We start from the raw sequence: 26,375 nt of genomic DNA on the forward strand, positions 1-26,375 counted from the left end.
CCGTGTTTCGAAAAACCCCACCTCATCAAGCCTCGTGCGCCGTTTGGGTAAAAATGACTCATTTTTTTAAACGGTTACTGAAAGTGGCAGCGGGTTTAACAATCGGATTGGGATTTGGCCCAGTTTTGGCAAAAGCTAAAAGATGTTTGATGTTTGTGCTGTTTTGAGGGTGCGGAGATAAAAAGTGTAATAAAGTTCTGGAGTTCATGGCATCCTGTTTTCTTTCTTTCTTTCATTTCCATCAGTACCCTTCATCCTGGATACATCTGAACTGGAACGTCATAATGATAATCTAAAACCCTCCATAAGCATTAGGAACACTGAGATTTACTTTTTGTTTACAGTTGTGGAAGAAACTCACATTATTTGTTCTCATTAGTTTTTTTGCCTAATAAAACACATAGTTTTGTAAGTGTGCACTGAAAGTTTGTGGTAGTTCTGGATGCTGGCCAGTCAGTTCAGCCATGTTTTTTTTTTTTACAAGAATCACAACGGTGTTTGATCGACCAAGACAGCTTAATCATAGAGTCACGGCTATTTATAATAGTACGCCAGTAAAACCTTACTGTTCTAGCCTTTGTATTTATTTAAGGCAAAATAAATATTCTGGATAAAACAAACTGATGGAGAATGAGAGAGATAGAGCTGTTGTCAGTGCATTAAAGATGTGTGACTCAGTGGTGTGTACATTTGTGCGTGTGTGTGTGTGTTCTTCGTGGCTGTATGTGGAGCTAAAGTTACAAATAAAACAAACATAAATGAAGAAGGAAAAAGAAAGCAGAGCAATGTGAAGTAAACGCTGCATGTTAGGTCAATAAAAAACCCACCAATTACACACCAACATTTCAAAACTGTCCATCTCTCACAATTAAACCAGCATCATTCACCAGGATAATGCTATTTGGTTTTATGTTGTTCGGAAAGGAACTAAGAAGCCAAATGAACACAAGCACTCACAATACCAACTTGCAACCACACTTGTTAATGTACTTAATCGAATATCATGAAACACAGTTAAACATCATCCGTTACCTTTAACCATCTCAGGCTAACATCGGCCAATATTCTTCATCAAACACCAACACGAACACAATCAGACACTGACCTTCACCATCAAATACTTACTCAGACCAATATCTGGTAGTGTACTCAATCAAACACCAGGTAACATCAGAAAATATATATGTATACACCATAACTGAACCACAACACTGAACACAAATCCTGATTACACTGTTCAATGTCATTAACCTTTATGTAATAATCCTTCTCTCTCTCTCTTTCTCTCTCTCTCTCTCTCTCTCTCTCTCTCTCTCTCTCTCTCTCTCTCTCTCTCTCTCTCTCTCTCTCTCTTTCTTTCTCCCTCCTTGTTGAGTTAAATATGACCAGCATTCCTGTGCCTTACTTCTTTCCAGTTCCACCTAAAACATCCAGATGCCCTTCCTCTGGATGGAGTTCTCTTTAATTATAGACACTGTGTGCAGCTGAGGATGGTTCCACATAAACATCCTAAAGATCCATGAAGTTAAATCATGGCTAAATCAAGAACTTTGAAGATTGATTTGAACTGTATTTACAACAGTCTGCTAGAGTGGCTTAGGACTTCATTTTGCATGAACAGTTCTTCATTTAAGCCCCTATCACTGAACAGCACACCTCAACAATGATGAAACTACAGTAATATCTCGGTACTTGTTGGCTGTGGAACTCGTCAAATTCGGTACTCGCCACGCTATGATGACTCTATTAGGATGAAACTTGTGAACGTTTCAGTCTCGTGGTAAAACAGATGAGACAAGAGTCTCAAGTTATGGTGATCGGAAGACTGGATCATTTTAGACTCGGTTCTTTGAATCTCATTCATTCAAATAAAGGAAAAACAATTTGTATCACTTAGTTCTTTTAGTTCCTTTATGGGAGTCATGTGATAAAAGGACGAACGACTCGGACCAGAGGAGTCATGATATTACCTACTCAATTCTGTTTCCTGTGTAACGCACTGATAGCGTTTATGGGAGTCACGTGATAAAAGAAAGAACTTTGAAATTTTCTTTAATTTATGTTTTTCTGTACATAGCCTACAAACATGTTGTGATGCTTTGCTCATGCACGTCTAATTGAAAATGAACAAATCACTCTTTGTGACTACACGCTCTTCTGAGTCACATTCAAGACTCGTTCAAGATGAATAAATCGTTCATTAACGACCCATCACTAGTGCCGTAGTGTTCTATTTTGTACTTTTTGTGCATTTGAAGCCTAAATCATGGGTCATAAAGTGTTTAAAAATGTTACCAGCTACTTGTTCGTGATCGCCTGTTTCAGCACTCGTCAAGAGTTCATTAACCAGTTACAGACAAGTACAGAGGTATTAATGTATATTTAAAGGACTTTCAGAGCCACATAGATGAGTTGGGTATTCTTCCTCACACCATCTCAGGGAGTTTTTCCTGTCACTGGCTCGCACAGTGGAGGCAAATTTTTAAACCCTACATGTATGGGCACTAACATATAAATTCATATTTTATAACCTATTCATCTCTGTAAAGCTGTTTTAGGACAATGCTAATTGTTAAAAGTGCTCTACAAATAAAACTGAATTGAACTGAATTAAATTAAATGTGAAGAGTCTGGTGCAGTGATTAAATACTGGCAATAGGGGGCAGTGTTGAAAACGTTGAAATGTTTCTCTATGCTGCAAAAAAACAGCAGGGATTGTAATGAGAAGCAGATTACAGTGATGTTTTACCCCACTGGGACCACAAATGTGATATTAGGGTTGTGAAATTGCACGATTTATCAAAGAAGAATACAAAATTATACTCCGCTGATCCTGTTTTTTTTTTTTTTTTGTTATAAAAATGTAATAATTTAAAATGAAGATAAATAGTTGAGAATTCCCTACGCAAAACTCGCTCACACACACAATTCGCTTCATCTTTTTAACTTGTTTTTTAAAACTGTTGTATTTATATAACTGACTTTTATCCAAAAACATCACTGTCCTGGGCATTCACGTAACAGAGCGGAATTAAAACAAGGGCGAGGTCAGACAAGGTTCATTGCATAGTGTGTCAGTGTGTGTGTGTGTGTGTGTGTGTGTGTGTGTGTGTGTGTGTGTGTGTGTGTGTACAATACCAACCCATCTCTGGGTGCTGAGGGCAGCTGTGGAGGATTCTGGGTGGTGATGATGTCATCGCGGTCCAGTCGGGGTGGACGTGGGGGAAGGTGAGGCGGGGTAGAGAGCAGATCAGCGCTGGAGCCAGAGAACAAGCCTGAAAGACAAACAATGTTAATACGCAAAATTCACCAAATCAACTTATAAAGAAACAGCACACTGACCTGATTAACTACCACCACCACCCCCTTCTAGAAAGTTTCTAGCTCATATATATATATATATATAATATTAGGGGTGTAACGGCACAAAGAAATCCGGTTAGGGGAAAGAAATGCAAAACATCACCAGCATTTGAAGATTTTACATTTTAAAAACTATTTGAAATAAAAAGCCTGCTTGGTTAAATAATATATAAAATAATATCCTATAATATTTTATACAAATAAAATACAATAAATCAAATGATTAAAATGCACTTTTTGATAAAATGTATTAAATTGGGTAATTAATTCATTTGCCACAAATTAAATCGATTAAATAAAAGGACAAATTCTATTAAATACTTTTGTTAGACCCAGTTTGAGTAATACAGATATGGACATAAAACGCTGAAAATTACATGGATTCTTTAGCGTTTTAATGCATTCGCAAAACAAATGTTTTTTTTCTGGTATTAAATGAGTAGCCACAGTGACACTGTGCTAACTCTAGTTTCTTTTTTATACTCCTGGAATTGTAGTGTATGTTCAAATTAATAATAATAATAATAATAATAATAATAATAATAATAATAATAATAATAATAATAATAATAATAATAATAATGCGAGGCGGAGACTAAACAAACTTGAGGTCTGCAACTTAATACGTTCCTGAGGGAACTCAGATTTAATGTTTTATGTTCTGCATGTTTTCAGCCATGTGGTTTCTCCCCAAATTGTAACCACAAAGTTCACTTGAACTAGGATTCCAAACCTGTTCCATTATGACAATGCACCTGTGCACAAAGCCAGATCCATGAAGATATTTCTCTCTCTCTCTCTCTCTCTCTCTCTCTCTCTCTCTCTCTCTCTCTCTCTCTCTCTCAATCTCTCTTCAAGCCTATTAAACACCTTTTGGATGAATGTGAATGCTATCTACAGATATGAGACAACAGCATTGAGTGGATTTTTTCATAAAGTTGGTTTACATAGAAATAATCAAACAAAAACAAAACAAAACAAAAAGAACCCCACCACACTGTTTGAATTAACCCTATTTTTTCATTTCTCACAAAACAGAACTTCATTCTACATGCGGTTGTTTTGACAGCACAAATTCAATGAGACTTTTAAAAAACGACATCTCTGTGCATGCAGTTTGATTTCATGTTGAATGGCGACTTGCCTGTAACGGAAAAACCCCAGGTCTGATCAGGGTATTCAGCAAGGTACCGATGTTTCTAATATGCGAATACTGCGTTCACATCGAGGACTGTTTTGTTACACTTACGTATCCCACAACATCATCCTCCAGCATCAGCTCCCAAACCTGTCTTATATTGTGCTCTTGTAATATCCTGAGATGCTGAAACATTGAAGTCATTTTTTTTTGTTGATCTGCTATTACGATTCAAAACTCTGATTATTTTCCCAGAAGCCCCAGAGAAAGATAAACGTGAGGACGGGTATTTACTGCGACTGCATTTTTACCCCTGCTTCTTCTTACGCTGCTATTTTTAATGTTTCTGTTGACTATTTAACAGCCACAGAGAACAATGTAGCGGAATCGGGTTCCTCTGTGGCTTACAAATAGCAATCACAGTCGTATTGGGAGAACGTCTGAAGTTGGACCTGCTTTAAAAAAAGCCAAGTGGCTGCTGTGTTGTTGCATGGAAGGAAAAAATACAAAACAAAACCTGGAATGAAAACACCACCGAGCACTTATACAAAGAGTCATGTGACGGGTTTCCTTTTATTTTATGAAATATTTAACACGTTATTATAGTTTCTGTGTTCTCTCACTTTACTAAAAGAAACTAGTCTAAAAGAAAGTCTTTACGATCTTTAGTTTTTACATTATTTTTTACTCAATTTTCACCCAATTAAATACGATTATTGGGGCGTTTACATGATGCTCTAACCTACCCCCTAGTGGACAAAGCTTTCGGTGCTCCAGAATGCTTCATGTTTTAAAACTGAAAAATTAAACTGAAAAAGAAGGCAAAGTTATTTCATCGTTTATTTCATTCATTCATTCATTCATTCATTCATTCATTCATTCTTTCATTCTTTCTTTCTTTCTTTCTTTCTTTCTTTCTTTCTTTCTTTCTTTCTTTCTTTCTTTCTTTCTTTCTTCACATTATTGAATGTGTGAGTTTCTGTGACGCCCCAAAACTCCATAAGAGTCGAATCTCACAGATAATAAGCCTGAGTCATAGGAAGAAGTAGATGCTTGAAGAAATGGACGATTCACCTCATTACCAGCACATTAAAGATTTCTCAGACCCAGACTCAAACTAACGTTGCCACGGCAGCTTCGACGGGTGTTGAAGTCAATACTGACTGTATCTGATACAGTAACAGAGCATCACTTATGACCCAGATGGGAATCCATGCTATTGGTCAAGGCTACACAAAAACTCTTCCTGGAACAGATCCTACCTGCACCCCTTGCACGTTTGATTTATTACCCGAAAAATCCTCCATCAAAGCCCCTTAAGTGCTTTCCCCTTTAGCCCCAACATCTGCTACTAAGCCGGGAAACACTCTGCGCGTAATGGCTGAGATTGCTCCGGCTTTTATGCGGTGTGCAGAGGAGAGCGTGTGATGTTTCCGAGAGACAGGAGGAGGAGGTCAATTGCTGTAATTATTTATTTACCGTCCTTATTATACGCAGCCATTATAGTGTTTATCATCGCTGGTGCTTTAGTCCTGCGCACGTTTCGGCCCAGTGTTTCCTGCTCTGACACACCCAGGTGATAATGAGCTGATGAGTGGCATCAGTTGGCTTGGAGAAGGAAACACACACTCGTTTACAGTACAGAGGGAATTCATCAGGAGACGACACACAGCTCTGTGCCGGGGTCACACCGGTTCTTTGAGAGGAAGTTAGTAAATGAGTTAAATGTGAAAGTTCACCAAAGCGCAGTGTGAGAATATTCTTAGCAATAATAACATGCCAGAAGCTTACAAGCCCTGAGTCTAGATACAGCCCAGAGTTTACACACAACACAGTATATATGCACTTTAATGCTTTTTTTGTTATTTATAAGTACATTGTACCACATGTGATTCCAAGCGAAAATAAATAGGCATTCAGCGAGTTTTCAGTAAAACCTTGCTCCTGTCTCAATGAGCTGCATTCAGCTACATGATTCTTATAAACTCGTGATTGGCTGAAATTGAGGACCTGCTACAGGGTCATGTTAAATAAACCAGATTTGCTGAACTACTGCTCATATATTGATTCATTTTCGAGCTGAAGTTCTTCATAAATCCATAATTTTTATTCAAACTTAAGACTGTATACAGCTGTGAAACTGGCAATGCAGCCAAATACATTTCATCCACAGCATGAGAAACAGAGCTGTACTCTGGGGCGTCTATCTGAAACTGATGTTTTTTTCTTTTCTTCTTTCTTTCCTTCCTTCCTTCCTTCCTTCCTTCCTTCCTTCCTTCCTTCCTTCCTTCCTTCCTTCCTTCTCTTCCTCTGTCCCCCTTCCTTTATTGGTTCTTTTTTTTTCATCCTTTCCTTCTTTCTTTCCTTCCTTCCTTCCTTCCTTCCTTTCTTCCTTCCTTCCTTCCTTCCTTCCTTCCTTCCTTCCTTGATTATTTGTTTTTTTATCCTTTTCCTCATTTATTTTTTTTATTCCTTCCTTACCTCCCTCCCTCCTTCCTTTGTTGGTTCTTTGTTTGTTTGTTTTTTTCCTTCCTTCCTTCCTTCCTTCCTTCCTTCCTTCCTTCCTTCCTTCCTTCCTTCCTTCCTTCCTTCCTTCCTTCCTTCCTTCCTTCCTTCCTTCCTTCCTTCCTTCCTTCCTTCCTTCCTTCCTTCCTTCCTTCCTTCCTTCCTTCCTTCCTTCCTTGGATCTTTGTTTTTTCATCCTTTGCATCATTTATTTTCCTTTTTTCCTTCCTTCCTTCCTTCCTTCCTTCCTTACTTCCTTCCTTCCTTCCTTCCTTCCTTCCTTCCTTCCTTCCTTCCTTCTTTCCTTTCTCCCTACCTCCCTTCCTTAGTGCTTAGATTTTTCGTCCTTTACGTAATTTTCTTTCTTTCTTTCTTTCTTTCTTTCTTTCTTTCTTTCTTTCTTTCTTTCTTTCTTTCTTTCTTTCTTTCTTTCTTTCTTTCTTTCTTTCTTTCTTTCTTTCTTTCTTTCTTTCTTTCTTTCTTTGTCCAGTTGTCCCAAGCAGAATTTCCATTCAGCATGTTGGCGAGCTCTGACCACAGCGAGAACACAGCAGGAAAGAACAAACAGCAGGATGAAAAGGCAACAGCTGCTCCAGGCGAGAGAAAAGTTGCACTCTGATGCAGCAAGATGTCCTCTTTGAACCGAAAGAAAGAACGAAAGAGTCTGAGCCAAGGCTTTTTAAACCGAACTGGAAGCGATTGAACGAGTTCAGCTCGGAGCTGTGTGTTCTACGTTTGTGCTCTAAATTACCGCAGATGACTCTCCGATCAACTCCGGGCATTTCTCTCACTTCAGCAAGTCCATGTGGGACTCAGAGCCATTTAGAATCTTTGGCAGTTAAGACATCTTCATCTTCACCCTCTTCCTCATCCTCCACAGCATTAAATAGCACATCAAATCGCTAAACTGATAATGCTGGGGGATTATCTATAGGAATAATCAGGAAAATTTGCAAGAATTGAACTTCGGCCTCACATTGAGTACAATTATGAGGAAGTGTAAGTGTATAACTTCCAGGCATCACTCGTCCTTCCCGCTGCACATGCTAACATGTGGTCTGCATAACTTTAAAGCCCCTGTTTTTTCTGATATAAAGCTCATGAACAAAACGACCAAATTGTGCCTTTGCATCATCCGCTCAAGGAATAAAAAATCTCAGTGGAGCTCGTTTAAATGAGAAATGTCAGGTCACACAGGGCCGCATTTTATCCCGGAACGAACGAATGCGCTCTTTGAGAAAACGAAATACTGAAATTGCACGTGTTACGCATTATTAAGGACTTTCGCAAGAGTCACGCACTCAGGGGAGGAGTCTGAGTAAAACATAGGGGCAGAATTACAACACTGTGACTTAACAGAACATAACTTTTGGTATTAAAGTCATCAACATTATGGGGATTCTTATAATTAAATCAATTGTGTCACGTATTTGCTTTTATTTATGTAACGTCTTCATGATTGGTTTATGACTTCACATTTTTTTTTTTAATGTATATTTTATCTTTTATTTATGTATTTATTTTCCTGTCTTAGCTCTTCACATTTTATTAGGTTGTTCAATCTAGTTCATGTCATTTTTACTAAGAGGTTTTGTTTCATGTCTCTTGTTTTTCTTTCCTGATTTTGGATTTCACTATAGATTTGTATCTGAAAATATATGAATAAAAATCTCCGTCTCCACTACCGTGTCCATTTGCATCACATGACAATCCCATAAATCAGCATACACTTATATAATACATACGTTGTCATTTTTATATTAACAGGGACTCTCACAACACTCATTCAAAACGGATTGTAAAATATATGCAATCGAATGATGGGCTCTGTGAAGGTTTCTGTATAGAAAAGTGTGTTCATGTAGGGAAGGAGTTTCCAGTGTCAGTGATTTCTTCAGAACAGATTTCACAGAATTTATAAAAAAATGTTCTTTAGTAACTTTCGAGGCGTATACCTGTAAATATGTCCTGTCCCAGGGTAGGAGAGCGTCCATCCTTGCCGTTAACAGGGTGTTGGGACGGGGTGTGACAAGGCTGAGATGAAGCAGGACAGTGCTGTGAGGGGGCAGGGCCATGCAGATGCAGGCCGCTGTCTCTCAGAGCATCTTGTTCCAAATGAGGACACGTCCGCAGCTGTCAAATCCCAGACAGGAAAACCGGTATAAGGAAAACAGTTAGATAAAAATAATGTAGAAACAAAGAGAACTGAAACATCTCACATCAGGGACATGATGTAAGCTGGAGAAAAAGTCACTCATATATTGTAATATCAGATTAGCATCGCCAACTCAAAGCACCAGGATCTCCAGTTTGGTTTTGCATGGATTTGTGTGTGGGGGTTTTCTCTGGGTTTTGTGGTTTCCTCCTCAAAACATGATCTTTTAACTACAACAGCTTTTAGTGCTACTTTAAAAATAGTTCATAGCAATATGAACAATTATGAGAATAAAGTTGAAATATTTCAACCCCGGCTGAAGTTCTGGCGATGTCAGAGACGTCCAACGCGATGAACTCCATCAGGGTTGATTTCTTTGATCATCATCCTCTTAGTCTCTTGATAAATAACATATACTCTTCAAATTCCATGCAGATGTAACCATCAATATCCTTCAGACTGCACAAATTTTCTCAATTGTCAGTCTGATTTTTTTCTTCTGAAAAAATAAAGTTTCCCACAGAACTACTGCAGTGTCCTTTTACTGATTATATCCTGTATAAAGAAGGATTTAACCAAATCGTCCACGTCCATTTTATGCAAAACACAGAAATGTTTCCTGCAATTTTCTCTTTAATCATGTATTGCTACAACTCAAAATATTTCGACTTTATTCTCAAATTATTTCAACTTTATTCTCGTAATTTCTCCTTTATTCTCATAATTCTAACTTTATTCTTAAAATATTTGACTTTTTTCTAGTAATTTTGACTTTATTCTCCTAATTTTGACCTTATTCTCAAAAATATTAATGACATTAATCTCATATTCTTCGATTTTTCTCATTTTTTAAATTAAGGTAAATTGTTTAACTGAGGTTTCTGAGGCTAATAAAGAACCAATAAAGCTGAAGCACTAATCAAGCATTAATAAAGGACTAATAAAGTAGTAACAGAGCATTACTTAAACGACTAATTAAGCATTAATAAAGCAGTAAGCATAGTAATTAAGCATTAATAAAGCTTTAATAAAGCACTAATCAAGCAATAATAAAGCATTAATAAACTAGTAATAGAACATTAATAAAGCACTAATTGAGCATTATTAATGCATTAATAGTGCTTCATTTGCAATAAAACAGCGGCATAATTCGCTAAATTCCAGGTGTAATCCTTCCTCATATTTGTAGATGTGAAGTGCAGATAGAAGACGTTGAGACTGTTGGATACACTGCCTGACTTTCTCGTGTCCGGAGTTTTCATTGAGCAATCCCATTTTGCTCTTGAAATTCCGAACAAATACCTTTGAGAGCGGAGCAGAATTCCAAGTAGTGAAATTGGGTAACATCTACCATAACAAACACACACGTGTAACTCAGGAACATTCTGAGGTGGATCTCAGTATTTGAGCTCATAAGAACTTTTGCTGTTCTTGTTGTATATGACGGATTGATGTTTCATTTGCATGTTTATTTTCTTGAAACCATAACATGGGGTTACTTCAGGATTTTCTCATTCACATGTTCATACAATACAGTACATGGCATCAGATGTTAAATTTCTTTAAGTAAATTGATTTGTTTTTCATCCCTCATGTTTCATTCATCCCATAAACTTCATATTGGCTGAAAAAAGGGAGTAAGCAATAAAAGGAGCTGAAATCGAGTGGAAGTGAAGAAAGGAGTAGTGCGTGTAGGAGGGCGCTGCTCAGAAACAGACACAGCATTGGCTTTCGGCTCGAGATTACATAAAAGCCACTTTGCTTGTAAGCATTCTTCAGCGCTAGCGTGACATGCAGTATTTATCAGCCATTACGCAAACGCATTGGAGGCCCTGAGTGACACATGGCAATTGTTTCAAGCCTTTGCATCTTTTCTCCTGCTTGCGAGCGTCCTTGTAGCTTCGCATGGCGTAAACGTTTAAAGCTCAATTCGTTCTGACTGAAATCTGCAGATGATTAAACGGAGCTTTCGAAGAGGTGTGATGTGAACCTTGAGTCGTTGTAAATAAAAACGTTATTTTGCTGAATGAATATGAAAACAAATCCTAACAAAAAGGAAATCAGGCGTCATGGCAAACCAGTACTTCGGCTTCTCGCCTGTGATTCATCCGCTATCGAGGCAACGGCATGAGATCTGACGATCGATGGACTATGAGGGTTTGTTTGACATCTTGTGCACCACATCTGGCCAGCGGTTTGTGGGGTTCTGCACAGCGAGGTTTATTAGCGACGACTCGCGCTCACATGTGTTTCCGCTTTGTGCCGTTTAGCAGGAGAAGGGAACGGCATCATCCGGATGCCACTTAGCCACGCGCAACAATGAGGCCTTTCTGCGCACAATGATGCACTTTAATGAGGAATGTGCACTACAGTGCATGTGTGTGTGTGTGCCGTCACTATTCTATGGTGGAAAAAATAATTTCTAAAAACAAGTCTAAATTAAAAGCAACTGTGCTGGGATAAATTGCCAATTAACCATGGAAAGCACCTACTGAAGCTCGTAAAGCTCTAATGAAGCTCTAATGAAGCTTACATAAAGCACAAATAAAGTAGTAATGAAGCACTGAGGCTTTTGAGGCTAATGAAGAACCAATAAAGCTGAAGCACTAATGGATCATTAATAAAGCGCTGATAAAGCAGTAATAGAGCAGTAATAAAGTAATATTTGAGCATTATTAAAGCAATAATAAAGCATTAATAGTGTAGTAATGGAGAAATAATAAAGCACTAATCAAGCATTAATGAAGACTTAATAGAGTAGTAACAGAGCACTACTTAAACAACTAATTAAGCATCAATAAATCATTAATAGAGTAGTAATGGAGTATTAATAAAGCACTAATCGAGCAACAACAAAGCATTCAAAGAGTAGTAATTAGACATTAATACAAAAATAAATAAGCATTTAGAAAGCATTAATAACGCAGTAATGGATTATTAAAAAGCACTAATAAAGGCCTAACAAAGCATAATAAATCAATTGTAATAATGCAATAATGAATCAATGATTAAGTACTAAGTAACATTAATAAAGCACTGATGGATACTAATTAAGCACTAATGAAGCAATAATGAAGCAATATTGAGGCAACAAGGTAGTAATAACACTTTAATGTGGAATTAACAAAGCATTATTTACCCATTTACAAAGCACTTATGAAGCATTAATGAAGCTCTAATGAAGCAATATTGAAGCAATAATGAAGTACTTATGAATTATCAGCTGACACATCCCCCCACACTCCTGTTATTAGTAGTATATGTTTGCTACATTAGCTAGTTAACAAGTGATTAGCAGGGCACACATGGGTTTTTATTTCTCCTCCCCTCTCTTACCTTTCTACGCACCTGCTGCTCTTTTGCCGAGTGGATTTTGACGTGTTTGCGCAGGGAGCTGGGATCCGTGTAGCGCTTCGTGCAGCCAGGGATCTGACACGCGTACGGCTTCTAGAAACACAATGCACATCTCAACTTCACACACATTTAACACATTAATGGTAGATACTAAAAAAAAATCTGTTCAGTACTACAATTTTAATAGTTAAAAAAATGCTGGACTGCTGGAAGAACATTGGAATAAGGTGGAAAAAGGAAAACAAAGTAAACATACCTTTCAGCTGAGAAGTTACAGAAAGAAAAGAGAGGAGAGAGAAAAAGAGACAGAAGACAGATTGTTTAATATAAGTATAGTTTTCAGGCTTCAAAGTTTTTTTTTTTCAAAAGTGGTTTGTCTAAGATATCTATTTAAAACCTTTTAGAAATGAGGCTCCAGTTTCAGTCGATAGCTTTGTATAGCTGCTATGATGTAAGTGGGAACTAGTACATAATATGTAGCTATAAATGGATAAAAAGCATAATGACAAAATTCTACATAAAAATATAATAAATGTCTAAGTTTAATAAATCTGCTTCACCACACCTGCTTGATTATTTTGGCAGACACTCATATCCAGAGCAACTTACAATAATCTCATTCATACAAGTGATCATCTGTGGGGTTAAGGGCCTTGCACAGGGGCCCCTACATGGCAGCTTGGTGTAGCTGGGATTTAAACTCACAACCTTTGACAACAAAGGCGAATGCCCTAACCACTAAACTACCACCTCCCTTGTGGTATCACATATGAAGGTGAAGAGCATGTTGGTTCTGGAAATTAATATGTTGGATTCAGGAAAAATAGGTTAACATAAAGATATGAGTGACTTTCACAGTTGTTTCCTTAACGTCTCCATAACTTGTGGAGTTTTCCTGGGGTGCAGTCGTTCTTCTTTGGAGCACCAAAAGTGCTCCAATGAAGGAGAACTGTTAAACAAGAGAAAGAGTCATAGATGGTTGAGACTTAATAAAAGCTAGCCATCAAGTCATGGAGCACTGGAAGAAGATGGTCTGATGGATTGCATTTTCTTTTACACCAGTTGGTGGAGGTTGTGTGATGCTCTGGGTGATGTTCTGCTGGGAAACCTTTGGTGGTATGGATCACCTACCTAAACACTTATTATGGTAACAATGATAAGTAATGAAAGTGTCCTCTTTTAGCAAAATGATGCTTCATGCAAATCCACACTGCATCAAGATGTAGTCAAGGTCAAGGTCAAGAAGGCAAGGTAACTTCTAAATTCCCCAGATCGTCATCCGATCACGTTTATGGGATGTGATGAAAAAAGTTCGATCCATGGGGGCTCCACCGAACAACTGACAGGACTAAAGGATCTGCTGCTGCTATCTTGGTGTCAGATACCACAGCACACCTTCAAAAGGTCTTGTAAAAGCACGTCGACACAGAGACGCCTCAGAGCTATCATGAAGACACAAGGAGGAACTACGCAATATCGGGCAGGTGGGTTTAATGGTATGGCTCATTAGTTTTTACTATACATCTGGAATTTTAGGAACAAGGAAATGTGAAGAATAAGGAGAAACCCCTGACACACACAGTTAGAGTGCATGCACCGTTAGCGGTAGATACGGCACATAGAACACACAAAGAAAAAGAGAAACAGAAACAGAGAAAGAGAGAGAGAACACTCTGAGCTACTGCACCCTGCTACGGCTAATCAGAGTCGATGAGCCTCGTCTCATATACAGCAATAAACTTCTGACACTAATGGACTGCCTCGCTCCATCTATCCCTCACAACGAGGTCCTGAGGGAACACACACACACACACACACACACACACACACGTGTGTGAGTAGGCGGGGCTTACAGTGTCGAGGTGTGTGCGCTGGTGCTTGGCTCGGTCGCTGGAGTTGCTGAAGGCTTTCTGACAGCCCGGGTGCTGACACAGGTACGGCTTCTCACCGGTGTGACTGCGCAAGTGGATCTTCAGGTTCTCCAGACGAGAGAACGCTTTATTACAACCCTCAAACTGCAAAAGAGAGAGAGAGAGAGAGAGAGAGAGAGAGAGAGAGAGAGAGAGAGAGAGAGAGAGAGAGAGAGAGAGAGAAAGACATGACATAAGAGAACAGAAAGAGTAATGGGATGAAAGAAAGATTTTAAGTTAAAGTATATAAAAAAGAAAGAAAGAAAGAAAGAAAGAAAGAAAGAAAGAAAGAAAGAAAGAAAGAAAGAAAGAAAGAAAGAAAGAAAGAAAGAAAGAAAGAAAGAGTAACAATAAGAATGAGAAAGGAAGAGAAAGACAGAAACAAAAAGAGAGATACAGGGTGAGAGTAAGATAGAAAAATAAAGGCAGAAAGTAGGTGAGACAGATAGAGAAAGATTGAATTAGAGACAGAGAGAAACATAGAGGAAGGGAAAGAATATGTTGATAAAGGGGAATAAAGAATGAAGGTGGGACAGGAGAGAGAGAGAGAGAGAGAGAGAGAGAGAGAGAGAGAGAGAGAGAGAGAGAGAGAGAGAGAGAAAGAGAGAGAGAGAGAGAGAAAGAGAGAGAGAGAGAGATGTATAAACAGTCAGTTAGTGCTTTTTTGTAGTTTTGTTAACACACACACACGCACGCACGCACGCACGCACACGCACGCCAGGCCTTTCCCGGGTCACAACCTTGACATCTTACACATTTAACCACTGTGTGTGTGTGTGTGTGTGTGTGTGTGTGTGTGTGTGTGTGTGTGTGTGTGTGTGTGTGTGTGTGAAAAGTATCTCTACCTCATCTCTGTAATGGGACTTCAAGTATTCACAGCAGCTGGACATCAACACACACACACACACACACACACACACACACACACACACACACACACACACACACACACACACACACACACACACACACACACACACAGTGTATCTTCTCAGAACACACACAATGCAGTGTATTAGGAGCTTCCTTTCCAATCACTTAGTGGACACTCTATCCTCGAGCTCCGCCTCCTCTGAACCTGGGCGCACCAATCAGAATGCAGGAGCACGGCTCCATTTTCACTAAAGGAGAGAGAGCTCTCTATTTCTCATCCACTCACTCGCTATTGAGACACAGCCATTCAATACACACTGAAACTCTATACACACACACACACACACACACACACACACACACACACACACACACACACACACACACACACACACACACACACAAAAAGCAGATTGAGTGACCTCGTCTAGGTGTATGTGAGCATGTGTGCGTGTTTATTGCAATCTAAATGCTAGAGTGTGCTTGTCGTTTTTATCAATTATATTAAATGCACACAATACACACAATTCAATCGACTGTTGTAATAGAAACGTTGCCGTGTGCCATAGTGCCATAGTGTGTATGACTAGTTACTTTAGCTATAACTTGGCTGCTTGCATTACTTACGCTAAAAGGTCTATTACAGTTTTATGAACATTTCAATCACAATAATTCATACACACTTACTTAAAACATCCAATTGATTGTTTTTAAAGGAGAGGTGTGTCTGACTCAGTGGGGGTGGAGTCTAAGATCAATTCGACCAACTGATTACAAACTTGATCACGTGACATCAGCGCTAGCTTTTCAGTTTTTTCAGCTTCTTTTGTGCACCGTGTAGGGTATAGTTCTCTATTAGAAATGTAGTTCAATACATAGGATATGGCTCTCTATCAAAATTCTTGTGCACTACTAATGGACTATAGCTTGTAGAAGCCAGTATTTTGTTTTTTTTTGGCTTGTATCAATAAAGTGTGGATGGACAGAAAATCTGACTTTAGAGACTTTATTGTCATTGTAGTGATGCAACAACATTTGTTTGGTTCGGAAATGGCTAGGAATTCGACATCTAGTGCACTACATAGTGAGCACTAGAATTTAGGCACTACATTTAGTGGATTAACATATGGTATGAAAATGACTTCTACCCACTATCTACCCACTAGCTTGATGTCCACAGTCTAAAGTATAAATATAATCTACACCCTACATAGTTCACTTGATGTACAGTAGGAAGTTGTGAAAGTGTTTTTAAAGACTTCATGCCCTGCTGCGGTGTCCTGAAAAACATTTATCAAGCGTTAATCACAGTACAATCCCTCCACGTGTTTATCTTCAGGCTCCAACAAGCCCTAAGAAGGCAGCGAGCATGCCGATGACCCCTCCGAGTGGACACGAGAGAGACAGAGAGAAACATGGAGAGAGAGAATGAAATAGTGAGAAATGTATCTGGCGCCATTCCTTTCACGCTCAGCCTTTGTGGCTTTAACAAACATTCAAAGTGACAGTCTGGTCCGAACTGATTAACAGCTGTGAAGGCACCGAGTCGTACTGCGGAAATGATACACGACCGCTTCAGAGATGTCCTGATGGGCTCAGCGTGGATGCTAAATGGAAAAAAAAACAAGGTGTAGGCAACATCTAGAACAAATCATACGGAGAGGAGGAGGAGGAGGAGGAGGCGGCGAAGAGAAGGGTGCTGTGTTACATCTACTGACAGGACATAATAAACTCTCCCTGTTCAGTTCATATGTGCACTACGTAGTGCACTAAAGCAACCTACCTAGTGCACTATTTATTTAGAACCCTGTAGCAAAGTGTTTTGTATGAACTTCAAATTATTAGAGTTTATGGAGAACCTTGGATTCTATAGATCCCTCAAGGTTCCAGTAGAACTGTTTTCTGGAGGATCTAAATTTCTTTCTTACCTCCTAGAATCTACAAATGAGCTTAATATTCAGCATCCTGAATCTTTTTGGATATTTATATAAATACTCTGAAGTATCTTAGAATTGTATATAGAATGTTTCAGTGTTCCTTCCAGAGATTTAGTGTTCCTCCCAGTTCCTCCTTGAATGACAGGTGTCTCGTCCAATGATCGGTAAGTGTTCCATTCACAAACTGTACCTACCTTTTCCGGTTTGTCTGAATTGTTATTTTGTTTTTGGATTTGTTCATTTGTTTTTGCATTTGTTATTTCGGTTTCGCATTTGTTAGTGTTTTCTAATTTGTTAATGTGTTTTGCACTTCTCAGCCACCGTAACAAAGTTCTAGTGTTGTTTCCACAAAATCACATTGTCACATGACCTCACTATTGGTGCTAATTGTTAACCTTTTAGATTAGAAGATTCTACAAAGCAGCTACTCTAAGTAGCCAAGAGTTTACATGTACATATGAAAAAAAAAGAATAAAAAAAAACTAAATAAGGAATCCTTGAAGAACTTATTTTTCTTCCCCAAGAGTGAATGTGCTAAGTGGATAATTAAATAGTGCAGTCTGTTCTAGTTATTATAAAGAACATAACCAAAGATTATAGAAGTATCCTGAGCAGCTGCATCACCGTTTGTTTTGGAAATTGCACCGTCTTGGGCGACAAGACACTTACAACAGCTAGTAAAGCAAGCTGAGGAGATCATTAGTGTCTCTCTTTCCTCCATCATGGTCATTTACACAACATGCTGTGTCTGCAAAATCACCAGCATTGTGACTATTCAAAACACACAGTCTTCACCCTCCTGCTGAACAAAGATACCGAAGCATTCAGGTACTCACAACCAGACAGTGATATTTATTCCCACAAGCCATCAGACTCAGACACACACACACACACACACACACACACATGCACACCAGTTCTATCTGAGATCCCTTTGAAAGCAAAACATTCTACATACAGAACCTTGAAATGTTCCTAAGCAGGGGCGGATCTACATTGCATTGCATTGCATCTACATCGATCTACATAGATGCATCTACATTGCATCTGCATTGTCAACCCATCTTTAAAAACATTGCCACCCCATCTGCCCAGGCACGGGTAGCCCAATGTATAAAATCTAAATTTAATCAGTTTCCTTAACCAATTTACAGCAGTGGTTCTTTAATGTGATCACAAACAAAACCATTTAAACCCGTAAATAAAGGCAAAAAATCCTGTCTTTCTATTAAAGCGTAGTTCGGACGAACAACTCCTGTGAATTGATTGAATTTAGTGGATCAAACACATTCAATGCAACCAGCCTGATCACAAAAAAATGACTCTATCCGGCTTTTTTAACAAATGGAAGCATTTGCATAAATATAGATGGCATAGATTTTAACTTAAGAAACTTAAGAACTCAAGAAAAAATAGTTTTTCGTCTATAAAATCCATATATTAGGTTTAAGTAAAGTCAATCATACATCAGTCTTCATTTTATTTTTTTTTATAGACCAACATAAAATGTGTACCCCAGTGTATACACTGAATACATATGAAATCCACAAGAACCATGCAAGTATGCTTGCTTCAATGTTACTACCCCTCATAATTCTTATGCCACCCCCTTGCCACCCCATAAATCTTTTTCTAGATCTGCTCCTGTTCCTATGATGGATGAAGCAGTATACAAGTAATACTTCTTAACTTCCTGAAGAGTTCAATGGTCTTTCTAGGACATCCTGCTGGTTCCTCTAGTGTGAGGAACCATAGAACCCACTAAGTGGAAGTTTTTGATACAAATATAATAATGACAGATCAAGAAAAAACAACATAGTGGCCTACCGAGGTGCATATTTACTTTCCATGGAGCCAGTGGTGATTTGGGGAAGGTTCCCACACATTACTCTGAGTACATTCTGCTGGTTTATGTGAAACCCTCCAGGCTGTAAAGAACATTAAACCCGTTATTTTGTGTAATTATTTAAAGCCCAAGTGCGAACAAGACGGCCATCTAACGAGTCCATGACAGGCCGTAACGGCGTAACGTTCTCCGACACATTGCGTGGTGTGGGACGTCTCATCGATCAGAGAACCATCTAAACGACGGTTATGAAAACTGACGCTGAATGACAAGTGTGAGGATTTTTTTTTACACACAGAAAAGCGAACCCCAAGAGGAACATGTGACTTTAATCGGTCGTGTTCCAGAATGCCCTGGAGCGAGGGGCAGAGCAGAGTAGCGCAAAGCGAAGCGGTGCAAATGGAAGAAATTATATCCATATGATTCAGCAAGACAGCTAAAGGGGAGACAGGTTTTTCCTCATGCGATTCGTCAGGGCATGAAAATTAAAGCCAGCTTGCCCTGAAACATTCCCATTACACCGTTTACACGTATCGTTTCCACATCCAGACCATCAGCCAGCCTTTTAACAGCCAGCTTCATCTGCTGCAAATCGACGGCCTAATTTCAATTAAACCCCCCCCACAAAAATCTATGCCTACCTCTTTTTTTTTTTTTTTTTAATCACTCATTCAGAATGAAAAAAAAAGACCAGATGAGAAAGTCCTGCACTGTTTCATTTCTTCACCCCCTTTAAAATTTCAGAAACTGATTAACACGCCTTCACCATGTGAACAAACCTGTCCTCCATATGCGAGCGGAAAAAATAATTCCCAGAACGTTTTGTGGATGTGGAGGGAATCGCAACAGGAAGTGACCCGTGAAGATTGAAAAGTCAAGAATCTTGCGCACTAATCAGCTGGAAATATGGTTTGATGGTCACTTACTCTAACCTTAACACGAATTCACTAATAAGCCGGAGCGAAATTGTTTGCAGAACAGCAAGACGTTCGAAAAACTCGAACATTCACACACTCGATAACACTTTCGCTTCATTTCAGACGAATCCAGATGTGGTGCTGATCGATACATTGACTCTGAGGTTTTGTTTTGTAAATGACCTTACAAAGAAAGAACATACTTTTTGTGCACATTATTTCTCTGAAGCATCCAATGAAATAAAAAAGCCAGAAGAATACTTATGAAAGCCTGCAAAGTACCCCTAAATACCCTTACAGTGTCTGTGAAAAACACTTGAACTACCCCTAAAAAACCCATTAAGAACTTTTGAAAATGCATGAAGTACCTCTGAAGTAGCTCTAAAAAAAATTTCAAATATTCCTAAAAAAAAAAACATATAATACCCAGGAAAAAAAACCCTGAAGAACAACCTGAAAACCCCTGAACTACCCCTGGAGCCAACCCCCCCCCCCCTGAAATGCAAAAATAAAGTAGCCATTAAAAAAGACCCAGAAAAATTCCTGAAAAACCCATTGGGGATTCCTAAAGAACCCCTAAATCCAATGAAATGCCCACAAAGTACATCTAAAAGACCTCTGAAATACCTATGAAAAAACTGTGAAATATCCCTGAAAAAAATTTGAAAAAAAAAATCATAAACACCCATAACATACCTCAAAAATCCAATGAAGTGCACACATAGTACCTCTTCAAGACCTCCAAAGTACTCTCAAATACCCATGAAAAATCTATGAAGTATACCTAAAAAAACTCATGAAATACTCCTGAAAAACACTTGAGTGTAAGTACCCCTAAAATGTACAAAGTATCCCTAAAGTACCCCTGAAAACCCATGACCTACCCCTAAAGAAAGAAAAAATAAGAAATCCTGAAAAAACCCGTAATACCCCTAAAAGATCTCTGAAGTATCCCTGAAGAACCCCTAAAAACCAGTAGAGTACTTTTAAAATACCCTTTCCCCCCTGCAAGTGCACCAAGTACCAGAACCTCTGCTGCTCCTCTCTGTTCCACTGCATGGTTTAAACCTCATCACTTGATCCTCACACACTCTAAGAAAAGCTTTCTGCAGTAAAGCAACAAGCACAAGTCACTGGATCTGTTCACTGCTGAGGTTCTAACACTGACAACAGATGGGACATATAGACCAGCACTCCATCACTTTATCACTTCATCGCTCCATCACTTCATCACTCCATCATCTCATCTGAGCTGCTCTAACATCTAATTATAGAAAATGAAGCAAGAGAAAGAGTGAGAGGGAGCAGACATAGCATTAATTATCTACTTAGGGAACATGAGGAGAGAGAGAGAGAGAGAGAGAGAGAGAGAGAGAGAGAGAGAGAGAAAGAGAGAGAGAGAGAGAGAAAGAGAGAGAGAGATGAAAAAGAAAGAGAGGATGAGGAAGGAAGGAAGGAAGGAAGGAAGGAAGGAAGGAAGGAAGGAAGAAAGACAGAAAGCAAAGAGAATGCATAAATAGAATAGAAAAAAAAATTATTCATATATATACACACACACACACACACACAAATATATATATATATATATATAGTATTGGGTCACATGACCTTTCTTGCTGGTTCTTTTTCAAACCGTTACCACAAATCTGGAGGCACTCAAAGGATGTCTTTAGATGCGGTAAAATACAATTTTGCATTCACTTGAACTTGGAAACCAAAACCTGTTCCAGCATCGCAATGCCCCTGTGCACAAAGTGAGCTTCTTGAAGATCTGCTTTACATGCTTTGGAGAGGAAAATCTTGAGTGGCATGCTATTGAGATCTGATCTCATCACTACTGAACACCTTTGAGATCAATTGGAACTCTGACTGCACCCCAGGCCTCCTCACCTCACCTACATCAGTACCTGCTTTCGTAATACCCATGTGGCTGATGAACACAAATATCCATAAGCAAACTCCGCAATCTAGTGGAACATCTTCCCAAAAGAGTGGAGGGATTTATAAGAGCAAATTGAGACTTAATGTGAAACGCAATGCTCACAAATCACATACCACACGTATGACCAGGTGCTTTTGGCAATATTGTGTATATATAGATACATACATACATACATACACACACACACATACATACATACATACATACATACATACATACATACATACATACATACATACATACATAGAGAGAGAGAGAGAGAGAGAGAGAGAGAGTTCAGAAAAAAACAGATAAAACAGAAAAAAAGACAAGCTGAGAGCGATGGAGAAAGGAGAGACAGAAAGAAAGCAAGTGAAAAGACAGGAGAGAGGTGTAGAAACTAGAGAAAATAAGAAATAAAGAGGGAGAGAAAGCATGAAAGACAAAGAAAATATCAGAAAAGATAGAGAAAAACACAAACGGAGAGAGATAGAGAACTTTCTCTAGACATTTCCAGTGAAATACTGCTCACAGCACCAGCGATTTAAAACCGATTGAAAGAGTAAAAAGACAATATTCTGTTCATTTTCTCTTTCTTTCTGTCGTTCCAGCTATAGCCTGATCATGTTTCAGTGACTTCACACAGTCAGCTCCTATACACACTGAGCTCATTATATGCATGATGAATAAGTCCTGCCTGTATTTCTCAGCACTGAGGACAACATTAATTCTGACCAAATCTCTAAATCCATGTGCAGAAATGCAGCCGCAGACTTGCGGGAAACTGCCACCATGCTTCACTGTTGCCTGTAAACACTCACTATTGTTCCGCTCTCCATGCCTTCAGTGAACAAATTGCCTCCTGATGTATTCAAATATTACAGATTTTGACTCATCAGTTTGAAGCATCAGTTATTACATGTTCATGCCTAGTGTAGTCACTTAGCCTTGTTGTTGGAGTATGACTTTTTCCCACAATTCTTCCATGAAGATCAGTTCTGGCCAGACTTCTCCAGACAGTACAATGGTGTATCTAGGTCCTACTGGTTTGCACCAGTTCTTTGCTGATAGCACTGCTGGATATCTGATGTTGCAGGTCAGTAAGCATGATGTGTCTTTCATTCACTTTATTTAATAAACTTTATGTAAGTTTCCTCAACATTTCCCGTTTCTTTGTGCGTCTTCAAAATAGCTTGAAGAGCACATCTTGAAATCTCAGTCTGCTTTGAAATCTTTACCTTGCTGATGCAGTACAGCTACCTTGTGTCTTCCTGCTGTGCTTAGTCTTGCCATGGTGTAGTACCTGTGACATGAAACCGTCTTCCACAACCTCACCTTAGTAGCAGAGTTTGTCTCTTTCTCACCCAGTTTGAAGCCTCCTTGTTTCTGTTTAATGAAGGTGTTTCAACAATATGAAATTCATGATCATGAGGGCCTGTCATTGGTTCATCATACACCTGATTCTGATTTAACAAAATCCCTGACTGCGCAAGGGTACAAAGTAGCGATGGGTCGTGCATGAACGATTCGTTCATGTTGAACGAGTCTTCGATGTGACTCGGAAGAACGAGTAGTCCTAAAGAGGGATTCATTCATTTTCTACTAGACGCACGTGAGCAAAGCATCGCAAAATCTCTGTAGGTTACGTACAGGAAACGGAATTGAGTAGTTCACCTCATTACTCTTCTAGTCCGAGTCGTTTGTTCTTTTATCACATGACTCCCATAGATGCTATGCAGTTATATATATATGCATAACTTGGAACAAAGTGTGCAAGTGTAGGAATTAAAAGCAAAAGTGTTGTCACACCAAATATAGATTTCATTTATATTTATCTGTTTGCTCTCATTGCATTTTTTTTATTTCTAAACAAACAAATAAAATCTATTTTTGAAAGCATTCCTACTCTACAGCATTTCCTCAAACCTGCTTTAAATTTTTGCACACTTCTGTATATTTTGAGCCAAGCCTTTAGTCCAAAAATATCATGTTGCTCGAATGTCCAACAATGGCTCTGTATCCTCACTGGGCTTTAACCTCACAACCTCCTGATCACAGAAGGTAAACTGCTGACTCGGACGTCTGTATAGAGTTTAAACAGAACCGTCTTAAAAAAATGCCGCCGCTGGTCCGAGGAGGGAAACTGAAACGCATAACAAGGCCCTGCTGTGTCATTTAATTCCACAGCCTACGGTCTCATGTTCGTGAAGAATGGGAGCTGGAGTTTCTCAGCGAGCCAACAGTTTTCGTTAGTGGTAACGTGAGCACGAGGCTGGTGAGTGCAGAACGCCCACGCATCACTGGAATGCTTGCACAACAACCCAGAGTTCACTTTTCCATCTGTGTGTTAAATAAAGTGTGACAGGATCCCAGCTCTGCATCTGCAACTAAACATCATTACAGATGACTCTAAGGACAAGTGTGACTCATAATCTCTGATTCTGATTTATAAATTTAGCATTGAGAGCAAAAAGCAAGCTTCGAAGTTAACATGCAATATATGACATCTTACCTCCCATGATGCATCAATACTTTTCTATAACCACAATTGTGTAACTTCTACAGTGCTTATGTTCTCTAACATGGCATTGATGATGAGTAAGATGAAGGTGAAGACGACAGCAGTGGTGGACTATCAGAAAACTCTATGTTCCTTGAAGGCTGTTGCTTTAAACAATCAGATTGTGATTTAGCCACTCTGAAGGCCGCTAGAAGGCGTCCAGGCACCTCTGCATTTTCACATTCTTTGATTGGATGGTCAGACGGTTCACTAGTCAGGGTTTGCAACCCACATCTGTAGCAAACTGCACAAGCTCAAATATATTCATGTGGATTTAATAGCTGTTTTTTCATTCCACAATGGCTGAAAAAGCAGAAGAAATTTAATTTATCGAAGATTTACATCAGCAAGGCATAACATGATGACATTATAACAATATGGCTTGTGAAGTGAATTACACTGATTATCTCTTCATCATGGTACCTGTTCGTGAGTGAAAAATATTAAGCAGCAAGTGGGCTGTACAAAATACAGACGACTGCTCCATTTAAAGCATAATAATAATTATAATAATAGCTTATTAGTATTATGATGATGATGATGGAATAATACACGAAAAAAAAAAAAAAAAAAAAACCTGATGGAGAAAGGAAAAAAAAGAAAAAAAAAAGAAGTGTGTGTAGCAACTCTGGGAATTTTGCATGCTTGTGAGTGATGAATCTGAGCAAGATGTTCAAAACAACAGAGAGAGAGAGGGAGAGAGAAAGCGAGCGAGCGAGAGAGAGGGAGAGACATAAGTGAGGCGTGTCTCGAAAGAAGCAATTGGATTGGAAGCTGTAAGTTTCTAACACACACACACACACACACACACACACACACACACACACACACACACACAAGGAGAGAGAGAGAGAAAGTCAAAATTAGAGAAATCTCTTGAAAATGTGGTTTTCAAAAACATCGAAAACCACATTGAATGTTTTATCCTTTTCTAGCTACATTACAATGTTGTGAACCATCCAAGTTCTTGCTTAGGTTGCGTATTAAAACTACAAACCGCCAGTCCCTTACGTAATTTCGTAAAGAAGCATAAACTCCGCTGTCCTGAAGTAGTTACAGCTTTACGTCTGGCACTCGAGACTCCTTTCATAAAATGTCAACTGTTCACCTTTTAAGTACCTGTGAACAAGCGGTTACTATATATATATATATATATATATATATATATATATATATATATATATATATATATATATATATATATATATATATATATATATACAGTGAGGAAAATAAGTATTTGAACACCCTGCTATTTTGCAAGTTCTCCCACTTAGAAATCATGGAGGGGTCTGAAATTGTCATCGTAGGTGCATGTCCACTGTGAGAGACATCATCTAAAAAAAAATCCAGAAGTCACAATATATGATTTTTAAACTATTTATTTGTATGATACAGCTGCAAATAAGTATTTGAACACCTGTCTATCAGCTAGAATTCTGACCCTCAAAGACCTGTTAGTCTGCCTTTAAAATGTCCACCTCCACTACATTTATTATCCTAAATTAGATGCACCTGTTTGAGGTCGTTAGCTGCATAAAGACACCTGTCCACCCCATACAATCAGTAAGAATACAACTACTAACATGGCCAAGACCAAAGAGCTGTCCAAAGACACTAGTGACAAAATTGTACCCCCTCCACAAGGCTGGAAAAGGCTACGGGGAAATTAGCAAGCAGCTTGGTGAAAAAAGGTCCACTGTTGGAGCAATTATTAGAAAATGGAAGAAGCTAAACATGACTGTCAATCTCCCTCGGACTGGGGCTCCATGCAAGATCTCACCTCGTGGGGTCTCAATGATCCTAATAATAGGATTACGTAGTACACTAAGACGTCATGGTTCGAATTAATGCATGGCATGGAAGGTTCCCCTGCTTAATCCAGCACATGTCCAG

The 26,375-nt window shown here is 38.8% G+C and overlaps 1 protein-coding gene across 4 annotated transcripts in view; it reads right to left on the reverse strand.

Annotated features, from left to right (window-relative positions):
* The window catches only part of glis1b (GLIS family zinc finger 1b), a 106,826-nt gene that overhangs the window by 12,863 nt on the left and 67,588 nt on the right, over positions 1-26,375 (reverse strand). For 3 of the 4 annotated variants that reach the window (XM_083555217.1, XM_083555218.1, XM_083555220.1), the window contains 4 exons: positions 14,369-14,530; positions 12,498-12,608; positions 8,962-9,139; positions 3,143-3,275 (listed from right to left, as the gene is read on the reverse strand). In XM_083555217.1, the coding sequence (XP_083411343.1) occupies positions 3,143-3,275; positions 8,962-9,139; positions 12,498-12,608; positions 14,369-14,530 (584 nt within the window). The remainder of the gene's footprint in view (positions 1-3,142; positions 3,276-8,961; positions 9,140-12,497; positions 12,609-14,368; positions 14,531-26,375) is intronic. The other variant, XM_083555219.1, reaches the window with a different exon arrangement.

This window comes from Silurus aristotelis (assembly GCF_946808225.1).
Source record: "Silurus aristotelis genome assembly, chromosome: 11".
NCBI lineage: Eukaryota > Metazoa > Chordata > Actinopteri > Siluriformes > Siluridae > Silurus > Silurus aristotelis.